Below are 21,763 nucleotides of genomic sequence, written 5' to 3'. Positions count from 1 at the left end.
TGCATGATAATCAGAAGCTATTTACACAACAACTGTCAGGGCTGGAGGGTTAAAAATATCCCACTGATGAGAACTTTCTTCAGTCATATTCTGAGGCTCTGCTCACCGTAAACACCCTACAAGCCAAGCACACTTGGCGTAGAACGCGCCTTCCCATACCAACAACTACGGCTGTTAATGAACTTGACATTTAATACTAAAAGGCACTCTTCACCTTAATAATCCTTTCCTTGCAAGAGTTTCCTGGTTTTTAAACGTGTTTAATGTTTGCTAATCAATTAAACATGAATGCTTCCAAGGAGGAATTTCTAAAACTAACACACAGATTTTTAAAAGTTCTCTAATCAATCTGTGACAGATTAGGGATGGAATTCTCTAATCTGGGCCTTTGCACCTGCCCTTTGATAATATGCTCCACCGTATGGCCATTGTTTGAGAACCATTTCTCTCTTCTTTCCAGATACAGGAATAGGTGCCTTCGGGTGGTAAAGAAAGATGTGTGGCACCAGTCACAGGGGCTGGACAGCCAGCCCAGCTTCTCCTATGAACTTGGGGAAGCAGCAAAACAAACTTCACCGTGTGGAAGGAGAGCATATCATGTCGTTTCCTATTTCTGAATAGAATCTGAACTAGATTGTGGCCAACATACGACACCAGCTTCCAAGTGTGGGAACAGGATTTCAAGATTCACTGGCTTTTGGCAATGATCCTTAGCTTACATTTAGCAATCTTAAATAGCCTATTATTTTTCTTTTTCCTTTTCCATCTGTCTTTATTCTTTTCTTTTTCTTTTCTTTCTTTCTTTTTTTTTTTTTTTTTTTTTTTAAGAAAAACACAGGGGTAAGAGTCCGAGCCTAAAGGAAGTGAGTTTCCTGACGTGGGGCTCTTAAACAGTCAGACCAGGACCCTACGGCTGGGAATGCTAAGAGCCCGCGTGCTGTGGGGGCTGAATACACACTTTGGGGGGCTGTGTCGGCAAACGGCGGTCCCCTACAAGTTCTCATTCTCGTGCTCTGACGATTCAGCCAGACAAAGACCGCAAGTTCTCCGGTCCAAGGCTCCAGACAGGAGGAGACTTGAGTCTCCCCGAATAAGGCCCACTCCCGGCCCCGGGTGCCTGCACCCGCTGCGGAGGGGCGCCCCAGGGAGCTCCTCGCGTGATTGGGGTGCTTCTGCCCGCCCCGCTCCAGCTCCGACCCCGCACCTCTCCGGGCTGCGGCCGGATCCCGGGCCCTCCCGGGCCCCGCGGCTGCAGGCCCACGCGCCCGCACACCCCCAACCCCGTTCTGCCGAGGGGCGCCGCCCGGTCCCCCGCGGGCCCCTCGGACTCCGCCCCCGCGGCCTCCGGCCGGGCCCCGATACCCACCCGGGTCCCGCAGCGGGGGCCGGATACGCGCCGGCTCCCGGAGCCGCTGCCGCCGCCACTGTCGCCGCCACCAGTGAGGTGCGGTGGGGCGGGGACGCGGGGCGAGGCCCGGCCCCTGGCCCGCCCCCCAGCCCCACGCTGCCCAACCCCGGCCCCCGGCCCAACCCCGCCCGCCCCCGCGCCCCAGCGCGGCCTCAGGTCGGCCCTCCGCCTGCCGCCTGACCCAGCCCGGCCCAAATTGCGCGCAAACCCGGCCCCTGGTCCAACCAGGCCAGCCCCGCCCCCGTGCCCCAACCCGGCTCCCGGCCAGTCCCCTGGCCCAACCCTACTGCGGCACTGCCCCAGTCACCTTGCGCCCTCGGACCCCGAGTCCCGGCCCGGACGTCCCCACTCCATTCCGGGCCTCGCTGCCCCGCGCCCCTGGAGTGAAGGCATGACCCCTCGGACTCTCCAAGTGGGCGCTGTCCCTCTCCCACCCTCTGCGCTTATATTTTTACTATTTTGAGGTTTGAGGTTTTTACTACTTTGTTAAAGAGAGTAACACCCACCAGGAGGCCACGGGGCATCCTTCTTCCGCCAAGGATTCTTCTCAGGAACCCCAGGAAGTGGGTGCTGAGCCCCCCAGGTCTGGAGGCGGACGGGTGGGCACTAGGCGGGGGGCTCGGCCCCACAAAGTGAAGCCGGCTCCAGAGACCCTCGCGCCCCAACTCCTCCTGACACCCTCGGGCACTTAGCCGTCCAGGTCCCCCGGGGCGCCGGCCTTGCCGGGTTGGACGCACGTTGACACGGTTGTCGCTTTACAGAAACTGAGCCAGGCGGGGTAGAGCTCGGACTCAGAGATAGAGATGGAAAAAATGCGTATGTATGCTTTAACATATTTGCATAGTTAGGTGTTTCGTATTTCTAGTGCACATGAATGGCACAAAGGCCGCGCGCCTCGCACGCCCGGCGCGTGGTCTTCGCCCGCCGGATGTTGACGGCGTCGCCTAGCAACGAGAGATGGCGGAGCCTGACGGCGGGGCCCGCGGGTAAGCCGGCCGTGGGACCGCGGGTCTCGGGGCGGCCCCCACGCTTTCCCCTTTACGTAGCCTCCTAGGCGCCCCCCTTCCCCTCTTCTCTGCCCTTGTCATCCCCACTCTCTGGGCCTTTCCTGCCCTCCCTTGGCCATCCCCCAACCCCCTGCGCGCCGTTCTCCTTTCTCACCTCCCTTTGTCCTCTCCCATACCCTCCCTCTTTCCCCTCTCTCCGGGCGCTCCACTCTGAAACCCGGGACTTGCTCTCCCGCGGTAACCATGGCAACCACTATGCGCGGTAGTCCGCCCAAGAGCCCCTAGAGCTGGGTCTCTGTACGGGATGCTGCCCCTGCCAGGCGCTGTGAGAGGGAGACCAGCTCAGGCCCGTCTCCCTCCCCCTCACCAGGTTTGGTGGGTGGCAGGCAGCCCCTCCGTGAATGCCTTGAAAATACAGATACACCGCAGTTAAGTCAAGACCCTGCCACCAGGCCTCTGCTCTCTTACGCTTTGTTTTAAAGGACAGAAACTATTTTAAAGACTTCAGCATTTTACATTAGACACTTTTGTATCGTTTCATTTTTTTTAAAGGTAGGTCTACATGTACTGGAGAGAAGTCCAGATTACACTAAAAGACAAGACTAAATGCAAATCAGTACCTATATAGTGTCATCTCTAATTTGGGCGGGTGGGTGGGTATAAATGCATAGAAACGTATTTGAAAGAATATACCTTTAATCTCTTACTATTACCCTTGGTTATCTTGAGAAGGACAGGAGAAATAAGAGAGGATTTCCATTGTCTGTGTCACACATTTCTGTATTGGTTTGACTTCTTAAAAAACTAGCAAGCTTGTATTTTTTTAAACTTTTTTTTTATTGAGTTATAGTCATTTTACAATGTTGTGTCAAATTCCAATGTAGAGCACAATTTTTCAATTATACATGAACATACATACATTCATTGTCACATTTTTTTCACTGTGAGCTACCACAAGATCCTGTGTATATTTCCCTGTGCTATACAGTATAATCTTGTTTATCTATTCTACATATGCCTGTCAGTATCTACAAATTTTAAACTCCCAGTCTATCCCTTCCCACCCCCCTCCCCCATGGCAAACACAAGTTTGTATTCTATGTCTATGAATCTGTTTCTGTTTTGTATTTATTTATTTATTTTTAGATTCCACATACAAGTGATCTCATATGGTATTTTTCTTTCTCTTTCTGGCTTACTTCACTTAAAATGACATTCTCCAGGGACATCCATGTTGCTGCAAATGGTGTTATGTTGTCGGTTTTTATGGCTGAATAGTATTCCATTGTATAAATATACCACCTCTTCTTTATCCAGTCATCTGTTGATGGACATTTATGCTGTTTCCATGTCTTGGCTATTGTAAATAGTGCTGCTGTGAACATTGGGGTGCAGGTGTCTTTTTGAAGTAGGGTTCCTTCTGGATATATGCCCAGGAGTGGGATTCTTGGGTCATACGGTAAGTCTATTCCTAGTCTTTTGAGGAATCTCCATACTGTTTTCCACAGTGGCTGCACCAAACTGCACTCCCACCAACAGTGTAGGAGGGTTCCCTTTTCTCCACAGCCTCTCCAGCATTTGTCATTTGTGCACTTTTGAATGATGGCCATTCTGACTGGTGTGAGGTGATACCTCATTGTAGTTTTGATTTGCATTTCTCTGATAATTAGTGATATTGAGCACTTTTTCATGTGCCTATTGATCATTTGTATGTCTTCCTTGGAGAATTGCTTGTTTAGATCTTCTGCCCGTTTTTGGACTGGGTTTTTTTTTTTTTTCTTATTATGTCGTATGAGCTGCTTATATATTCTGGAGATCAGGCCTTTGTCGGTTTCATTTGCAAAACTTTTCTCCCATTCCGTAGGTTGTCGTTTTGTTTTACTTATGGTTTCCTTTGCTGTGCAGAAGCTTGTAAGTTTAATTGGGTCTCATTTGTTTATTCTCGCTTTTATTTCTATTGCTTGGGTAGACTGCCCTAGGAGAACATTTTTGAGATGTATGTCAGATAATGTTTTGCCTATATTTTCTTCTAGAAGGTTTATTGTATCTTACTTTTAAGTCTTTGATCCATTTTGAGTTTATTTTTGTGTATGGTGTAAGGGAGTGTTCTAGGTTCATTGCTTTACATGCTGCTGTCCAGTTTTCCCAACACCATTTGCTGAAGAGACTGTCTTTATTCCATTGTATATTCTTGCCTCCTTTGTCGAAGATTAGTTGACCAAAAGTTTGTGGGTTCATTTCTGGGCTCTATCCTGTTCCATTGGTCCATATATCTGTTTTTGTACCAATACCATGCTGTCTTGATGACTGTAGCTCTGTAATATTGTCTGAAGCCTGGGAGAGTTATTCCTCTAGTCTCTTTTTTTTTTTTTCTTCAGTGATGCTTTGGCAATTCTAGGTCTTTTGTGGTTCCATATAAATTTTATTATGATTTGTTCTAGTTCTGTGAAATATGTCCTGGGTAATCTGATAGGGATTGCATTAAATCTGTAGATTGCCTTGGGCAGTGTGACCATTTTAACAATACTGATCCTTCCAATCCAGGAGCATGGGATATCTCTCCATTTTTTAAAGTCTTCTTTAATTTCCCTGATCAATGGTGTACAGTTTTCTGTGTGTAAGTCTTTCACCTCCTTGGTTAGATTGACTCCTAGGTATTTTATTACTTTGGGTGCTATTTTAAGGGGATTGTTTTTTTACTTTCTTTTCCTGTTGATTCATCGTTAGTGTAAAGAAATGCAGCTGATTTTTGTATGTTAATCTTGTAACCTGCTACCTTGCTGAGTTCTTCGATTATTTCTAGTAGTTTTTGTGTGGACCTTTTAGGGTTTTCTAAATATAGTATCCTGTCATCTGCATATAGTGACACTTTTACCTCTTCTTTTCCAGTGTGGATCCCTTTTATTTCTCTCTCTTGTCTGATTGCTGTGGCCAGGACTTCCAGGACTATGTTGGATAGGAGTGGTGAGAGTGGGCAGCCTTGTCTTGTCCCAGATTTTAGTGGGAAGCTTTTGAGTTTTTCAGCGTTGAGTGCTATGCTGGCTGTAAGTTTGTCATATATAGCTTTTATGATGTTGAGATATGTTCCCTCTATGTCCACTTTGATGACAGTTTTCATCATGAATGGATGTTGAATTTTATCAAATGCTTTTTCTGCATCTATTGAGATGATCATGTGGTTTTGTCCTTTCTCTTGTTGATGTGATGTATTACATTGATGGATTTGCATATGTTGAACCACCCTTGTGTCCCTGGGATGAACGCCACTTGGTCATGATGTATGATCTTTTTTATGTGCTGTTGGATTCTATTTGCTAATATTTTGGTGAGGATTTTTGCATCTATGTTCATCAGTGATGTTGGTCTGTAATTCTCTTTTTTGGTGGTATCTTTGCCTGGTTTTGGTATCAGGGTGATGGTGGCTTCATAGAATGAGTTTGGGAGTGTTCCCTCCTTTTCAGTCTTCTGGAAGAGTTTGAGAAGGACTGGTATGAGTTCTTCTTTGTATGTTTGGTAGAATTCCCCAGTGAAGCCGTCTGGTCCTGGACTTTTATTTGTAGGGAGGATTTGTATTGCTAATTCGATTTCATTTCTAGTGATCAGTTTGTTCAAATGGTCAGTTTCTTCTTGGTTCAGTCTTGGTGGACTGTATGTTTCCAGAAACTTGTCCATCTCCTCTAGGTTTTCCATTTTGGTTCCATATAGTTTTCCATAATATTCTCATATGATATTCTGTATTTCTATGTTATTTGTTGTAATTTCTCCATTTTCCTTTCTTATTTTGCTTATTTGTGCTCTCTCTTCTTTCTTCTTTATGAGTTTGGCCAGAGGTTTGTCAATTTTATTTAATCTTTCAAAAAACCAGCTTTTGGTTCGATTGATTTTTTTCTATTGTTTTTTTAATCTCTATTTTATTTATTTCCTCCCTGATCTTTATTATTTCCTTTGTTCTGCTGACTTTTGGGGGTTTTTTGCTCTTCTTTTTTTAATTGTTTTAGCTGGTGGGTGTGAGCTTGTATTTCTAATCTGAAAAAAAAAACAATTTAAGAATGTGACCTTCTTGTACTGTCTAAATTATGGGAAAATTAACCAAGAGTTTCTAGAGTATTTTGTCCTTTTTGTGCAGTTTTCTCTTATTCTGTATTTATTTTCCCCAGTTTTGTCACAGACACAAGTATATTTAAGGTGACTCTCCTGGTGTAATCTACTTGTGCTGTTCCTTTAATGTTTCAATCACTGTACTCTTCATTCATTCTTGGAGCAACTCTTTTGGGGCACTCCCACCACATGACAAGCATGACCTCGTGCCGGTGTTAGTGACAAACATGACTAAGTCATGGCCAACAGCCTAGGGGGAAAGGCAGATAATTAACAAGTAAATAACTGGATATACAGACATCAAGGAGGTGACAAATACCAACTAAAAGAAATATGTTATCTGAAACTGTTAAATTGTTTCTCTGCCACCAGGTCTCACCCAGAAGGCCGATCATCTTCTGAAGGAGAAGAAGGCCAGAATGACGGAGGCATCAGGGTACAGTTCCTGAGGGAATGAATTACTCCGGGCTCTGTTTACTAGGGATTAAAGAGACTTCAGGCTTGCTGAGAAAATTGCACGATGATCCTGTGACCTTGATCTAAAACAGATTCAATCCAGTTGCAGAAGAACTCAGTTTCCTTCCACTCCATTCTGAAGTGTTTGTGGCTCAGCAGGAATGACTCACATCTCCTAATACTTAGACTGCCCTGGGTTTTTCAGAGCTCACTTACTGTAACAAAGGATGCAAAATAAATGCAAAACAAACAAAAAACAAAACAAAAAACCAGAGCAGATAAATTAAAGCAGGACACAGCCTCTTAGTGACGCTCAGAACCGCACAGGTTCAGTCTTCTCATCAGTGTAAGTACCCTCTATTCAGAATCAAACCTCAAAGAGCCTTATTCTTTGTTTCCTTATTTTTCCCCTGCCACGTGGCACAGGTATCACCAGTAGCGGGGAGCAGTGACCAGAGAAATGAAGAAGCGGAGGGTACTCCAGAACACTCTGGAGGAGAAATCGAAAAAGATGGGGAAGCCACAGCCCAGGAGGAGGCTGATGACGATGAGGAAGTCGAAATCCAAGAGGAAAAGGAAACCAATGGCGAACTCGAATTTGAAGAGGAATTAGAATCTGGTATGGAAACCCCGTCCTCTGAAGGGAAAGTCAGTTCCACAGACGTGGCTTACTCCGACATCAGCCCTGGCGAGGTTCCTGGAGATGAAGTCGGCCCCACACGCCTACATGACAGAGCAAGGGGGAAAGCGAGTCTTGAAGGCAGAGAGGGCCCCGGCTCATCCCAATCCGGAGGACCGGGGGTCACCTCCACAGAGCCCTCCCAGCGAGCTTCAGGCTCACCCGAGCAAGTGGACCAGGAGTCGGTGAGTGGCCTGAGGTCTGCTTCACCCAGGTGTTTCACTGCTCGTGAGGCTTGCCACCCTACATGAGGGAATCAGGGCACGCTACAAATAATTCACACTGCAACCCCTGTCAGAACCGTCTCGGCAAACTTGGGTCTCAGGAGCCACCGTCAAATGCCGAGAGTTTCTGGACCCTCCCTCTGTGTCCCAAACACAAGGTGGGAAAGTGCCATCTGAGGGCATCCGGGTGTCCAGCACTGCCCAACAAAGCTTTGCATGATGATGGCAATGGCTCTGTCTGCACTGCGCAGTATGGTGGCCGCTAGTCACATGTGGATGCAGAGCACTTGAAGCCTGGCCAGAGGGATGAAGGAACCAAATGTTTACTTTTTTAAAGATCCTAATTAATTTGAATTTATATAACCACCTTACAGGTGGCTACCATCCTGGACAGTGCAATCCTAGATAGTAATGACAATGGTTACGTTCCTATAATTTTCATTTTTTATTTTTAAACAAGCATAGACTTACAGAAAAATTGACATACCATAAGAACTGTGGGGGTTTTTTTTAAGCATTTGAGAGTAAGTTGCCAATCTGAATCTCCATTGCCTCCCAGTGCTTCCGTGTATGTTCCCCACAAACAACAACAGTGTAACTATCAAAATCAAGAAATTGTGCGAATTGTTCTGGAAGGGAAGTGAGCAGCAGGGCAGGGCAGGAAGAGAACGCATTACATGTGTCCTTCATGGCCCTTCCAAGGGCTGGACAATTCCATGCCCTTGACGTGTGCTGTCTCAATGAATCCTGACAACAACCCAGCGAGGTGGGCATCAGTATTACCCTTGCTGTACAAATGGGGAGACTGAGGGACGAGGGGCTTCCTCGCCCAGAGGCACCCAGCTGGGATGGCAGCTCTCTGAACCGTGAAGCCAGGATCCCTCCCCAGCCTGTGAAATCTAGAAGAGTTAATAACTGTGCAGAATAATACAACTCGATACTCATTGAGCCCTAATTAGCTTTACGATGACAAATGGCAAACACATGATCAAAATCACCTTTTAGAATTTTATAACAGTGCCCCACCTTCTCAAATAGCCTGGAAGGGTGAATTATAGGTCACTTGTTGAGCTGTACACCCAATTTCCATCCTGGCCTCCAGTTTCTAGAAACTCACTAAAAAACAGTCTCCATATTTGATCAGCCAGAAGGGCAGAGACAGACCCGAGGAGAGAACCCTGTTCCCCTCCTCCCGGCCGGGGCCAGGCTTCAGAGGAAACAGAACTGGGGAGTTGGGGCCCCTGTGCCATCGGCGTGTTCCAAAGCCTCGCTGACTTCCCGTCAGGAGAAGCCCTTTCTGGACACCCAGAGGTGGGCTTTTGTCCCTGGGCCCCGTCAATGTCAGTGTGGTTCTGGCTGCCTCAGAAATCACTTCTAGAGTCAGCATCACCTGAGGACGGTCGGCAGAAAGAGCAGGAGCGGGGGGCCGGCACGGCCCTTGGCTGGCTGTGCGAGCTCCGGCAAGGTCTTGGGGTCCTGTGAGCTGCTTCCCCACAAATGACAGAGACGGCTGGCACCGCCTCGCAGGGTCCCCGTGCAAGGTCCTTGCCTGTTGTTACGAATACTCACCAGTTCATCATCAACAGTAATTACTGTCCACAGTGACCAGGGCAAGAGTCTCCTTTAGAGCTGAAGTGGAGCCAGGTGTTCCACTGAGAGAACACTCTTAAGGAAATGTCTCTGAAGTGGAACAGTTGGAAAGCAGAGAAGCAGCAGCAGCCCCCTGGTGGACCCTGGCCGGACTCAGGCTCCCCCACATCCTTTTATAAAGAGGATGCTCGGAGGTGCTGCGTACCGTCCGCGGGGAGACCAGCGCTTGGGAGCCAGGAAGCCCGCGCCCAGCGCGGCCCGGGCCTCGGCGCTTGCGCCCCGCTGCAGACCGAGCGGGCGGGGCGCTCCCGGACTCCTCGTGGGGGTGGGGAGAGGTGTTTTCTGCTCTGACCATTTGCAAAAGCCAGGTGATATCCAAACCATTTTCCACTGTTTCAATAACTAAGTTGAATTTTGAACACTGGAATGAATCAAAATCGAGTAACTTCTCCAACCCAGTTGCCCTCGTTAATTCAGGCTTGGTTGTTTTTCCTCTAAAAACAATCTCAGGAAGCGCCCCTCTTTCCTCTGGGGCAGCAGCACCGCCGGGAACACAGCCAGGGGAGCCGCTACGCGTCCGTGGACTTGGACCAGCCGTCTCCGGGCGTGGAGGGCCCCTCCGCACAGGAGCCAGGTACCACAGGATGAGCCACCTCGCACCCCCTTCTGCGCGAGGGCTGCCCCTCATTTGCCACCTGCTACCTCATGCCCGTCAGGCTGCGAGCCTAAAGATGAAAGAATTTCTCACAGATACGGAGAACACACACGGAGCGTTTGCTCTGTCTCCTCTCACTTAATCCTTACACTGCCCACTGAGCAGGGAACCGTTCTTCATTTTACAGACCCTAAGAGTCATTAAGCAACCTGTCCCCATCAGTGGCAGGACCAGGCCTGGCCTGAGATCTGGTGACACCCCAGCCCACAGCGCTGGCCACACATCCCACTGCCTTCTGGTCTCAGAGGGGAGCTCCCCGCAGACGTGCGTCTGTCTGCTGAGTTCCCAAGGCTCTCCCGCACACCCCCGTCTTTCCCCTTGGCTCCGGTAGCCCAGTGTTGTGTACCTGGGAAAATGGGTCAGGGCATTTCTTATGCCACACGATGAGGGTGCACGGGTGGTCCAGCTAACAAAGCCTCATGTCACTCACAAGCGACACACAGACACACACCCAAATGAGTTAAAAACGGAACAGGATGTCTCCGGCTCGGGCGGCAAGGAAAGCTGAAACTAGAACCTCACTGAGACGCCCCTGCTGCTCAATCTTACCAGCTGTTTCCCATTAAAAAAAAATCAATCTAGTCCTTCGTTAAGAAGCCACCTTCTACTCACTCTTTATATACAGATACATTTAAAAAGTACCTACAAAATGTATTTCCTTCTTGTCTACTTTTAAAATGTGATCCTTTCTATGGAACATGTTCAGTCAACTAGTAGGAACCCTAACCCTAACCCTCCCACCCAGCTGACCCTGTGAATGGCACGTGTGAACACTAACCCAATGGGCGCTTTTTCTCTGTTTCCCACGATGTTGCCTGAGGCTAAATGTGTCCGCTTTGCCTGATGACACCCCCAGAGAAGCACGCTCTCTACGCCTCTCTCACGCCTCAGTGATGTCTGCTGTCCCCCCAGAGCCCGCTGCCCCCCCCGGAGAAGGAGCTGCGCCCTCCTTCCTGGACAGGATCCAGCAGCTAAGCATGGCGGAGGAAGGGGGCCTGGGGGAGAGAGTGGAGTCTGAGGGCAGCGACGAGGCCGAGGAAGACAGGTCCCAGCTGGTGGTTTTGGACCCAGACCACGTAAGGAGACGTCCCCGGGTTTTGCTGTTGCCCCACACAGATGAAGAGGGACTCCGCTTCTCCTGCACCTGCCCCGGAGGCCCTTCCCACCCTGCCCTCCGCAGACCTCCGCCACCCCCTCAAACGCCACGCTCTCGTCTCTCCCCCCTCAACGGTTTTTCTGCAGGGTTTGGACTGCTGCTTTGTAAAGTGTATTCTCCCTTTAGGTTCATACGCTGGGTCAGCATTTCTCAACCTTGGCGCCATTGATATTTGGGGCTGGATCACTCTTTGTTGGCGGGGGCTTCCTGGGCACCACAGGGCAGCATCCCTGGGCTCCACCCACTAGACGCCAGTAGCACCCCTTAGCTGTGACAACTAGAAATCTCTCCAGACTTTGGGTGTTCGGTGGGGACAAAAATCACTCCACTGATGACCACTTGAGTGTCCCAACCCTCTGGCAAGCAGGGAGGGCAGGTCTTGATTGGATGAGCCCCTGTGGAAAGCCCTGGTGCTCCAGGCACCGCCGGAGGGATCGGGTTGTGCTGGGAAAGGGGGCTGAGCACTCACTCGGTGCTGGCACCCCACGTGCTGCTCATCACTGCCCTCTGACCCCCGGGGAAAACCAGAACCACTGCCCCAGCTCACCCTGTCATTTTGCCAAAATATGCACTCAGGTCCTTCAGTGCTTAGGATGAGACCACGGGCGCTTTGACTTTGTGGCTTCCGGAGTAAGAATCCCGGGCAGAAGTGGGGAGCACCCGCCTGGAAGTCATTCCTGTAGCAATTTAGGCTAAGCCCTGGAGGGGACAGGGCAGTAACCGCTGTGCTCTTCCGTCGTTTTAGCCCCTGATGATTAGATTCCAGGCTGCCCTGAAGAACTATCTTAACCGGCAGATAGAGAAGCTGAGGCTGGAGCTTCAGGAGCTGGTGCGTACCTGTCCCGCCTTCCACCCGGCTGTGCGCCCGCGGCCCCGTGACCCAGCTTCTCTCTCTGCTGCAGGGCGTGGCCACCAAGCAAGGCCGAGTCCAGCGGCAGGAGCTGGGGGTGGACCTCTACGGGGTCCAGCAGCACCTGGCCCGCCTGCAGATGCAGCTGGAGAAGAGCCACGACCGCCACTCGACCGCCGCGTGCGCCAGGCGCCAGAAGGAGGAGGAGCTGCAGAGCGCGCGCCTGCTCTACGCCAAGACCTGCGCCGCCGCCGGCGAGGAGCGCAGACAGCGTAAGGCGCGCGCGTCCTCGCGGGTGTCCTCGTGGCGCGTCCCCGCGTGCCTCTGCAACCGGGTGGGGCGTCCCCGAGGGCCGTCACAGGGCATCAGGAGAAGCAAGATGTGTTCGTGTCCTGGAGGAGTTCCCAGCCTTTGGGGGGAGGGAAGACATAAATGTCTTAAAAGGGACCTAATTAGGCAAAGCAGCAAACGCTGAAAGCTGGCAGGTGGGGTACACAGGTCAAAGCAGGAGAGGCTGGTGGCATCGAAGGTAGGGTATCCAGAGGGCAGGAGGAGCGGGAAGGGACAGGCTTTGAATAGGTGGGGAGGTATGGGTGAGGCCAGTCCCAAGTGCCCTGCAGCCCCGGGTTGTGCGGCAGATTAAGGGGGGCGGGGGACCTTGGAGCAGAAGAGGTAGTGGGACTACCACTCGTCACCGTGCACTGTTGCCACCAAAGCAGTGGCCCTGCACAGAGCCCAGGCCGTGGGTCACAGTCAGCAGTGCGGTCGCCCCAGGTTACTTTAGTCTTTGTGCTTTTTCACATTTCCAACTTCCTTTATCAACTCTGTATTACTATTATAACTGGGGGGGTGGGGGAGGGACCTAAAAGAATCCGAAAGAAAACGGCATCACACGTTTATCTCAACTATGGCTGGAAAGAAGCATTTGGGGCCCTGAGAGATGCCGGGGAGGTTTCCAGATGGACAGAGTTGGGACATGTGCTCACTTCTGGAGTACCCCTCCCTGACTACCGCCAAGTTAACAGAATCTACCAAAAAGAGAGGAGCGGGGCATTCACACCAAAGCAACAGAGCCGCGTCCTCTGGATGGAACAGAATTTAGACCAACCTGAAAGAGGACACAGGTTCTCCCACCCCCTCCACACAGCAGCAAGTGCCAGCCAGCACCCCTCACCAGAGGCTCAAGGTGTGGGTGGGCTTCTGGAAAGCTCTAAACGTCTTTGTGGACACTGCATCCTTTCTAGAGGTCACCAGGGAACAGGAGCAGAAGGGGGTTCCACCAAGCAAGGACCCCTCTAACAGCGCCATTTCCCCCTTCTCCAAACTAAGGAATTCGGGGAATGGGCCCAGCCCTGCCCACCAGGTGCGGTCCCGTAGGTGACACGTGGGGCTTTGCCTGTGGAGGACTTCCGTGGTTGGCCGCCTCACCTGGGAGGGAGGGGAAGCCCAGCAGCCAGTGGACCTTCTCGTCCAAGTGTGAGGCGGCAGCAGCAGCCCCCAGACAGGAGAGCGGGCAGGGCTTGAGCGACAGAGCGGACGCCTCCACAGACACAGGCCAGTTTCTGGAAACGGCACGCGTCCGCTGGCGTCCAACTTGAGATTGTAGAGGACGTCACGTGGGGTAAATGAAAGCGAAGTGTTGTGGAAAAGGATCCTTGGAATTAAAAAACAATCATCATCTCCCACCCAAAAAAAAAGAAAGAAAAAGGCACTAAATAGACAAACCAGCACTGCTGGAAGCGGAACTTGTAAACTGACAGGCCAGTTGGGGGAATTCTGCCCAGAGTTCAGGGCAAAACCCAACATGATGGACACTTTGAGAAGGAGATACAAGATGTGGACAAACAGACCTGAGAAAGTCAGTGTCCACAAGACAGAAATTCCAGGAGATTAGGGGCATTAGCCAGTGACATCAGACGGAAACATTTGCATGAGTTCTCAAAAGGTGAATCTTCAGTTATAAAGATTCACAGAGGGCCAGACAGGTGGAAGGAAAAACAAACATGCCTTGACACAGTTGGTGGAATTTTTAAGTTCCAAAGGGAAAGGGAAAAAAAAATACCACAGGCTTATAAGCAGGTCGAAGCCAGACACTTCCTGCGTTATTAACCCTCTAGGGAGCTGGGTGGAAGATTTGGGAAACTCTTCCCAGGCTTATTTTATAATACTTGGTGTAATCCTTGCTGATAAAGCTTACAACCTCCAAAAACAGAACACTATAAACAGGTCCTACTTGTGCCATGTGGAAATCCTGAATAAAATATTAGCAAATATTAAACTTTCACTCAGTGACAAAAAGATTAAGTTCAGCAATATAGGAAAAGAAAGATACCTCTTAGTCGAGAAGAGCTTGATTCTGGACTAGTCTGAAAGTCGGAAATCTGCTAACGTATTGCATTAAATTCATACATTAAAGGAGAGAGGGGGGAGAAAAGATTCTCTGCGGGGATGCCAAGTGGGTGTTTGGCTAAAACTCATTGTCCACCCTAAACTATGGAAGGAAAGCCCTTTGTAAGTATTTGCCAGAAACTGACAAGAAACTGCTGCTCCAGGGAGAGCCCTGAGCCGTCACAGAGAAGATCGGGAGTGAGATGGGAGTCTGCACTGTTTTGGAGGTTCCAGCCATGCAAGAAGACAGAAGCAAATGAGGTGTAGACTTTGGGTGTGAATCGTGAAGCTCACTCTCCACCAATGGTATGATTGTTTACCTGGAGGAGTCAAGATTACTGATGGAAAAAGAAAAACCTAATTAAAAAGAAATCTAGAAAGTAACTGGATACCAGAGCTGTAGTTGTCTACCAGTAATACCCAATTACAAATTATAATTTAAAAAAAACTCATCCATAACAGCGATAGCAACCATGAAACACTTAGGAGGAAGTCTAACAAGAAGTGGGTCCGCCTGTCTGGAGAAAAACAATAAAACTTTACTAAAGGACCTAAAACAGATTTGAATAAATGGAACAATCATATTACCAGGATGGGAAGATACAACCATGTGAATATGTCATTTGTCTCCAAGTTAATAAGTAGTTCAGTGCAATTCCAGTTACAATCCATGACGGGATGTTTTGGGTGAACTTGAATTAATTTAACCTATTTATTTACTTATTTTCAAGAAGTAATTATTCAACATTGAAGCCCTCTGAAGTCTCCCCATCTGCCCCCACCTCCAGCCCCCTCCACAGAGGCCCTGGTGGTATTGATTCCTGCGTGTTCTGTTGAAGATATTTTTGCACATAAAAGCCAAGTTACAAGCGTGCGGGGTTTTGTCCTGTACCTTTTACACAAGTAGCTGCGCGGTGTGCCCACTGCTGTTCCTCGCAGCTTTTTCCCCTTATCAGTGCCTGCTGGGGACTATTCCATCTCCCCCCAAGAAGCGCTCCATTCCTGACAAGTTGATTTTAAAGTTCACTTGGAACACTAAGTGCACAAGAATATCCAAGAAAATTTTAAAAAAGAAGGATTATGAAGGAAAACTGTCCATTTAGCTGCTTACTGCAAACTGAATGTGCCGGTGGCATTGTTAGATCACTCAATATTTTTTGATCATTTGACCACCTGAAAATAAACACTCAGACCCCTACTTCACACTAAACAGATCCTATTGACCCTGCAAATCTCTCCAACTTCCTCTTCTGCCACCAAGTCGAGAAAACTCACCTGCTTAGATGAGGCCCACCTTATAATGTCCCTTTTTGCCACAAAACACAGCCTAATCACAGGAGTGACCATGGGGGCAAAGGTCATGGGAAGCGTATAAAATTCTGCCCACCCCGTCTTCATTGCATAAATGACCCTTCAAGCTCTGCCACCACAGGTTGAGGTCTTGCCCTCTAAATACACTGGTGTTCTGGCTTGTAAATCAGTCTCACGTGAGTTTTGTTAAAAGGAACCCATTCCTCCGTCCCAGGGGCTTCAGTGGCGCTCAGCCCACCCATCAGGCTAGTTTCTTCCTGAGGGTTTAGGTTTGTCCCTGAGATGACCAGCCTCTGAGTGAGCAGAAATCTGTAGAACTCACACGAGGCCCCGTAATCCAGCGCTGTTTCAGAACATCCTTAGATGCGGAGGGTCTCGAGTTCATGGCTGGGATGCTGGGCCTAGATTGCACATATTTTTGTCTCTCCAACTTTGTGAGGTCTTTGAAGGCAAGGTCCGGGACTTCGTCGTTTGAGCGCCATTTCTCAGGCCCACCCACCTGGCGGGGGGGCTGCGGCCTCCCCGTCGTCGGGGTGCAGTGCTGGGACGGCCCTCTTGTCTCCCGCAGTGGCGGCCCTGCAGACGGAGGTGGATACCCTGGCTCTGCACCTCTTCTACGTGCAGAACGTGGACCAGGACGTGCGTGACGACATCCGTGTGATGAAGCAGGTGGTGAAGAAGTCGGAGGCCGAGCGGACGCGGGCCGAGCTGGAGAAGCAGCAGCAGGTGTCCTGCCGAGAGGGGGCCTGCGCCCACCTGTGATTCCTCTGCGGGAACCTGCGGCCGCGGGAGCTGGGCCCGCGCGCCTGGGTCGGGGTCGGTGGAGACCCACCTCACGACGTGTCTCCTCCCCTCGCTTCCAGGACCTGCACGTGGACCAGCTCACCGTCCGAGCCAACCAGCTGGAGGAACGGACCGCCCTGCTCGAGGCTCAGTACCGCGCGCAGGCCGAGGACACCCGGACGCTCAGGAAAGCAGTGAGCGAGGTGAGGGCTCAGGGGCACGAGGCCGTCCGGCCGCCGCGCCCGGGCTGCGCCTGCTGAGGGACTGACTGGCCCCCGTCAGCCGGCCAGCCCTCTGCACGTCTGTGCGAACCTGTGAGCATCTCAGAGCACCCGGCGACCCAAGGTGGGGACCCAGCCGATACCCGCTGACTGATGGCCCGTGTTCTTATCCTGTCGGAGCCAGTGATGGACTGAAAGTTCTCCAGGAGCTGGGACGTTCTGTTCTGCTTGCCGGGGGATCCTTAGCAAGTGTATTAGCGACCGCGGGCCTCTTCCGGGGAGGGCCGGGGTCTCCCTAACCACTCAGCCCAGGCAGCCGGCGCCCCTGGGCAGTGCCCACATCTCTGCTCCATGCGGGGTAAGGCAGGGCATGGACTCAGTGCCACACCAGACTCAGTGGCCGCCCTGGAAACCGAACGTGCCATGACTTTTCTTTTTAAATCTGTGACTCACCATCTGCAGTGATGGCACAAAGGAAACAACACACTTTTATTGAAGGCAAGAAAGACGGGCTCAAAGAAATGAACAAACACACCTGGGTCCACGTGGGGAAGCACCCGGTTCTCTCCAGCCGGGGGATGTCCTTAACCCAGCTGTGCCCCCGGCGGAACCCCTGGGGAGCCGGAGAACTTCTTAGTTAGTGAGGCGATTCTGAACTTTATCTGGAAAATAAATTCAGAGAACTAGCCGAGAATCGTCCAGGGAGGCGCTGACGGGTTTCCTGAGAGGTGGGACTTCCTGGGAGAGTCCTGGACAGGCCGGGCTGGTGGGTCCTCCTAGCATTACATACAATAGAGGCTAGAATAATGAATTGCTGGAGTCAGGGTCCGAGGTGGGCCGTGGAGCCTGAGAGAGAGCTCAGAATCCAGGAAACGTTTCTATAGAAATTTCATGGATTATAAATTAATGGAGAGCAAGTCGATTGTGCACCCAGGGGCATTGGGACATTCAGTTAATCATTCGGGGGGAAAAATAAATCGTTTCCTCATTCCACATGGGACGAAGTATTTAAATGAGGGAAACTGTACCAGAAGGAAAGAAAAAAGACAAATATTTATAAAATCCTGGGCTGGAGAGGCCTTTCTGTAAGTGTGGTGGTGCGGAAGGTTTGAAAGTCAGTCCGGACTCTCCCGTGCACGCTTCTGCACTGTGATGGCTGTGCTCACACGCGATGCTGTGAACTTTTCCTTCGTTGCATCTTTTTGTGCCTTGCACCCCCCTCTGCCAGCTGTGTCGCCGGGGCAGGGCCGTCGTCCCCCATTTTGTTCATCCTGCATTCCCACACCCAGAACAGCGAGGGCGCGTGGCAGGTGCACCGCAGACATCGATGATGGAAGAGGACGAGATGGGGTTCTCCCACCGACTTGGCAGAATGAACAGGAGCAGAAGTGGGGCCCCCAGGCTGGGAGGTGCACATCCGGCTTTTCCGAGATCTTCGTTCCAGGGCAATGTTGTACAACGTGTCAGGGCCACCCCCTCACCACCCCGCCGCCCCAGCGAAGTCTCCCAAAACATCACTGCTTGGACTTCACTCCAGGGAAAGCAGGCATGCATATCGAAGTTTTATACATTACGGACTCCACGGACAAGGTGAACAGAGAGTCACGGGGGACCCAGTGTTGTGTGTGACAGCCAAGAAAGATTCCAAGAAGAGGGCATCGGTTACACAAATTATGATACATCCATGCACGGGAAGACTGTCCCACCAATGGAACAAATACTTACCAACGTGGAAACCCATTCACAACGTGTTCATTTTTAACACTAAGTTACAAAGCGATGTATCCATGATTACGCACACACACGCGCACACACGCACACGCAGGAAGACACCGCCAGGCTGTCAGGAACAGTGAGCTCCGAGTGGTGGGGTTATTTCGATTTTCTTTCTGTTTATCTCCATGTTCTAATTTGCACAGAGTGAATACTTTTTTTTTTAATGGGGAAGGTGTTTAAAACATTTAAATGCTGAATTCAGCCTGGATCTTTGCATCTCAGCCTGCACCTCGGTCAGCAAGCCCTGGTCTGGCAATGAGCACCGTGGCGGGGCCCCTGCCTCAGGCCAGCCAGCCCCACGCGGCCCAGCCCCGAGGAGCCCGGTGGTTCTGGTGCCTGCTGTTGGGCAGTGCACAACCTGCTCCTTGGCACAGAGCGGCCTCCTCGGTTAATAACTTACCCAAATCCAGAAATGTCTCACCAGCCATAGCACAGTTAATCCATACCACTTTATTCTCTATAATAATAATGAATCGGCGGTATTTTTAAGCCCTGACAACCAAGAAGGGGATCCCCAGGGGTGATGCTTCCTTCCACACCCAGCTCCGCCCTTGCACTGTCACTGTGAGTGTTCAAGGCTCCTCTGACTTCCTCCAGCGTCTCCCACGCACGTCCACCAAGAGCAAACTCTGCTGGACTCGGCTTCTCCACAAAGGTGCTAGTGCCACAAGGAGGGTCTCACCTGAGTCCCCACTCGGTGCCCCTCCCGGGAGTCCAGCACACGGCCAGGTGCGGTGGTTCCAGTGGAATGATGAGACTCTGAGCATCACGGCGTAGCAGCCCTGAGCGAGCTGAGGACAGGCTGGACAGGCTGGGCATGCAGGCACCGTCTCGTCTGACCTGACGGCCCCAGGAAGGGGGTGCTGGTACTCGGGACCTGGGACCCTGCATGAGGATTTAGGCAGGTGTTGGACGGGTCTTTAGAGCCGTGTTTAATTACACACAAGAAAAGCAAGGGTAGCAGAGAAGGAAGGTGACCCGGAAAGCTTGGGGCTCCCCAACGGCCTTCTGGGGCTCTGAGCATAAGGGCACGAGGCCAGCATCCACATCACCGGACTCCCCCCCGCAGGCCTGCGCAGAAATAGACACCATCAACGTGGAGAAGAGGCGTGTCCTGCAGCAGTGGGCCTGCAGCCTGCTGGGCATGAAGCACCGCGACGAGGCCCACAGGACCATCCAGGAGGCGCTCAGGTACCCCGCGGAGGTGGCGGGAGAGCTCGGGCACGTGTGGGGACGGCGGGGCGTGGGCGCTGTGCCTGCCTCCTCCCGGGTGGGAACCGAGCACCCCTCCCCGGCCCCCCTGGGACAGAGGGTGCACCTGCGCCCCCAGCCCCCGCTTCCGTCCTGAAAGCCCCCTTATTGTTCTCCAGGATTCCGGTGTTTCTTAAATCCTTTCAAACTTCCCGTGGCACCGGGAGCAGCAAATCTTTCGTGCTCAGATTTCCTGGGAGGATTAAGGAGAAACAGTGAGAGAGAGAGAGAGAGAGAGAGAGAGAGAAGGGTGTTTATCTCGGGGAGATGAAGGTCCCTTTGATTTGTAGGCTCACCACCTGTGTGCACAAACGCCATACCTGCTCCACTGTTCTGCCGGGGGCCAGGTTCCAGCCCCAATCCGGCTTTAATCTCCCCGCAGAGGCAAGGAGGAGCCCCCCACCCAGCGTTCCCCTCTCAGGGCTCAGGGCGGCTGGCCGGCTGGGCGTGTGGCCCGGGCCGGGTGCTGGAGGCAGGGGGCTCGGGGCCCAGATGTGGAAGCCGGTTCTGGAGCGAGAGCACCGTGGCCTGGACTCGGCCTCCATGCCGGGGCCTGGTGTGCAGCCTGGCAGGGGCTGTGCCCGGGAGCGCCCTGCCCACCGTGCGGAGGAGAGAGTGGGCACTTTGTCGTGGCCGCCGATGGTCCGACCGCTCGGAGGTGTTTCCTTCTTGGTCCTGTGATTAAGAAAAACAAAAACGGAGGCATAGACATTCGACTGCTTTTAAAGCAAGCCATTTTCATGGACAGTGGCTGGATTAAAACTTAGACGTCCAGTTAAAGACCTGCCTCCCCTTTAAACACTTGGGTGGCGGGACCAAGCAGTTGCGGACTCGGGGCTGCGGGCTTGGACGCCTCCCTGCCCGGCCCCTGGGGACTGGGTCCCGCTGCCTGCAGGGCGGCCGCGCGTTTGGTGCAGCAGAGGCCTTGGCGGGTGGGCCGCTTTTCCCTCGCCCCCGACGACCACCTCGAGCAAGGTCGAGGCCGGGGGTCGCACGGCCTGAGTGCCCCCACAGGGACCCGGGGGTTCAGGGACACCTCCGCGACCCCCACCGTGGTCCTGCGCCCTGTGCCTCTGCGCTAACCCGGGTGTCCCTCCGCGACCTTCCTCCTCACCTCGGCTGTTCCTACGTGTCCTCGGAGACAGGGCTTGGCCATTCCTCCTTTTCTTTTTTCCGAACTCTAATCTTTTGAACAGATGATACAGCTGCTTGGTTAGAACATCTGAGACTCAGATGCAGCGAGGCCTCCCTCCCACCCGCGTCCTGCTCCACCCAGAGCCCCTTCCCGCAGACGTGCTCCCGGTCCCCTGGGCCTGTCTCCCGCGACCGGCCGTGCCAGCGAAGGAAGATACACATACCCGTGCTGGCCCCTCTGCTCTGCGTTCATTCAGAAAGCATCCTGGAGAGCTTCCCACAGCAGAGCAGCAAGAGCGTCCCTTCCCCCCCCGTCCCCCAGCAGCTCCTGGGGGCGCTGAGGTCACCCGCACACCTGCCCCACCCCAGGGCTGCCGTCCACGCCCACGCCCGGGACTGCTGTGTCGCAAGCACACTGTGCTGTGTAACCGTGCTCCCTGTCGAGCCGGGGAGCTCTGGGCTCCAGGGTCTGAGCACCGCAGGTCTGGCAGGTACTTCCCGGGGGCCGTGACGGCCACACCCCCACCGGCGGTGTTCCAGAGTCCCGCGACAGCTCCCGTGGTCACACGTTTGGACCGTTCCAATGATTGACAAAAAAACAATGGTGTCATGTTTTGAAAACAGACACATGGAACGTTCATTTTATCAAAGCACGCGCGCGTGCAGACACACACACACACACACACACACACACACACACACTCCTAGCAGGCGAC

General features: G+C 52.0%; 2 protein-coding genes and 1 long non-coding RNA gene across 5 annotated transcripts in view; 1 reads left to right on the top strand and 2 right to left on the bottom strand.

Annotated features, from left to right (window-relative positions):
- TBC1D16 (TBC1 domain family member 16) overlaps positions 1 to 1,427 on the bottom strand; it is a 74,981-nt gene extending 73,554 nt beyond the window's left edge. For both annotated transcript variants that reach the window (XM_064495421.1, XM_031469241.2), the window contains exon 1: positions 1,367 to 1,427. The gene's annotated coding sequence lies outside the window, so the exon portion shown is untranslated. The remainder of the gene's footprint in view (positions 1 to 1,366) is intronic.
- Positions 1,428 to 1,651: 224 nt separating this feature from the next.
- The window catches only part of CCDC40 (coiled-coil domain 40 molecular ruler complex subunit), a 36,239-nt gene continuing 16,127 nt past the window's right edge, over positions 1,652 to 21,763 (top strand). For both annotated transcript variants that reach the window (XM_064495419.1, XM_064495418.1), the window contains exons 1-10: positions 1,652 to 2,394; positions 6,886 to 6,949; positions 7,396 to 7,833; positions 9,973 to 10,096; positions 11,090 to 11,253; positions 12,079 to 12,162; positions 12,236 to 12,455; positions 16,451 to 16,608; positions 16,746 to 16,868; positions 19,732 to 19,853. In XM_064495419.1, the coding sequence (XP_064351489.1) occupies positions 2,366 to 2,394; positions 6,886 to 6,949; positions 7,396 to 7,833; positions 9,973 to 10,096; positions 11,090 to 11,253; positions 12,079 to 12,162; positions 12,236 to 12,455; positions 16,451 to 16,608; positions 16,746 to 16,868; positions 19,732 to 19,853 (1,526 nt within the window). In that variant the 5' untranslated portion in view covers positions 1,652 to 2,365. The remainder of the gene's footprint in view (positions 2,395 to 6,885; positions 6,950 to 7,395; positions 7,834 to 9,972; positions 10,097 to 11,089; positions 11,254 to 12,078; positions 12,163 to 12,235; positions 12,456 to 16,450; positions 16,609 to 16,745; positions 16,869 to 19,731; positions 19,854 to 21,763) is intronic.
- Positions 19,098 to 21,651, bottom strand: LOC116157841 (uncharacterized). Its single transcript, XR_010384528.1, has 5 exons — positions 21,272 to 21,651; positions 21,028 to 21,098; positions 20,234 to 20,588; positions 19,981 to 20,106; positions 19,098 to 19,547 (listed from the first exon to the last, which is right to left on the bottom strand). It is a non-coding gene; the product is annotated as an uncharacterized LOC116157841 (long non-coding RNA).

The sequence above is a fragment of the Camelus dromedarius genome, chromosome 16 (genome assembly GCF_036321535.1).
Source record: "Camelus dromedarius isolate mCamDro1 chromosome 16, mCamDro1.pat, whole genome shotgun sequence".
Taxonomy (NCBI): domain Eukaryota; kingdom Metazoa; phylum Chordata; class Mammalia; order Artiodactyla; family Camelidae; genus Camelus; species Camelus dromedarius.
The sequence above is the reverse complement of the archived record's forward strand: the minus strand, read 5'-3'. Positions and strand labels throughout refer to the sequence as shown.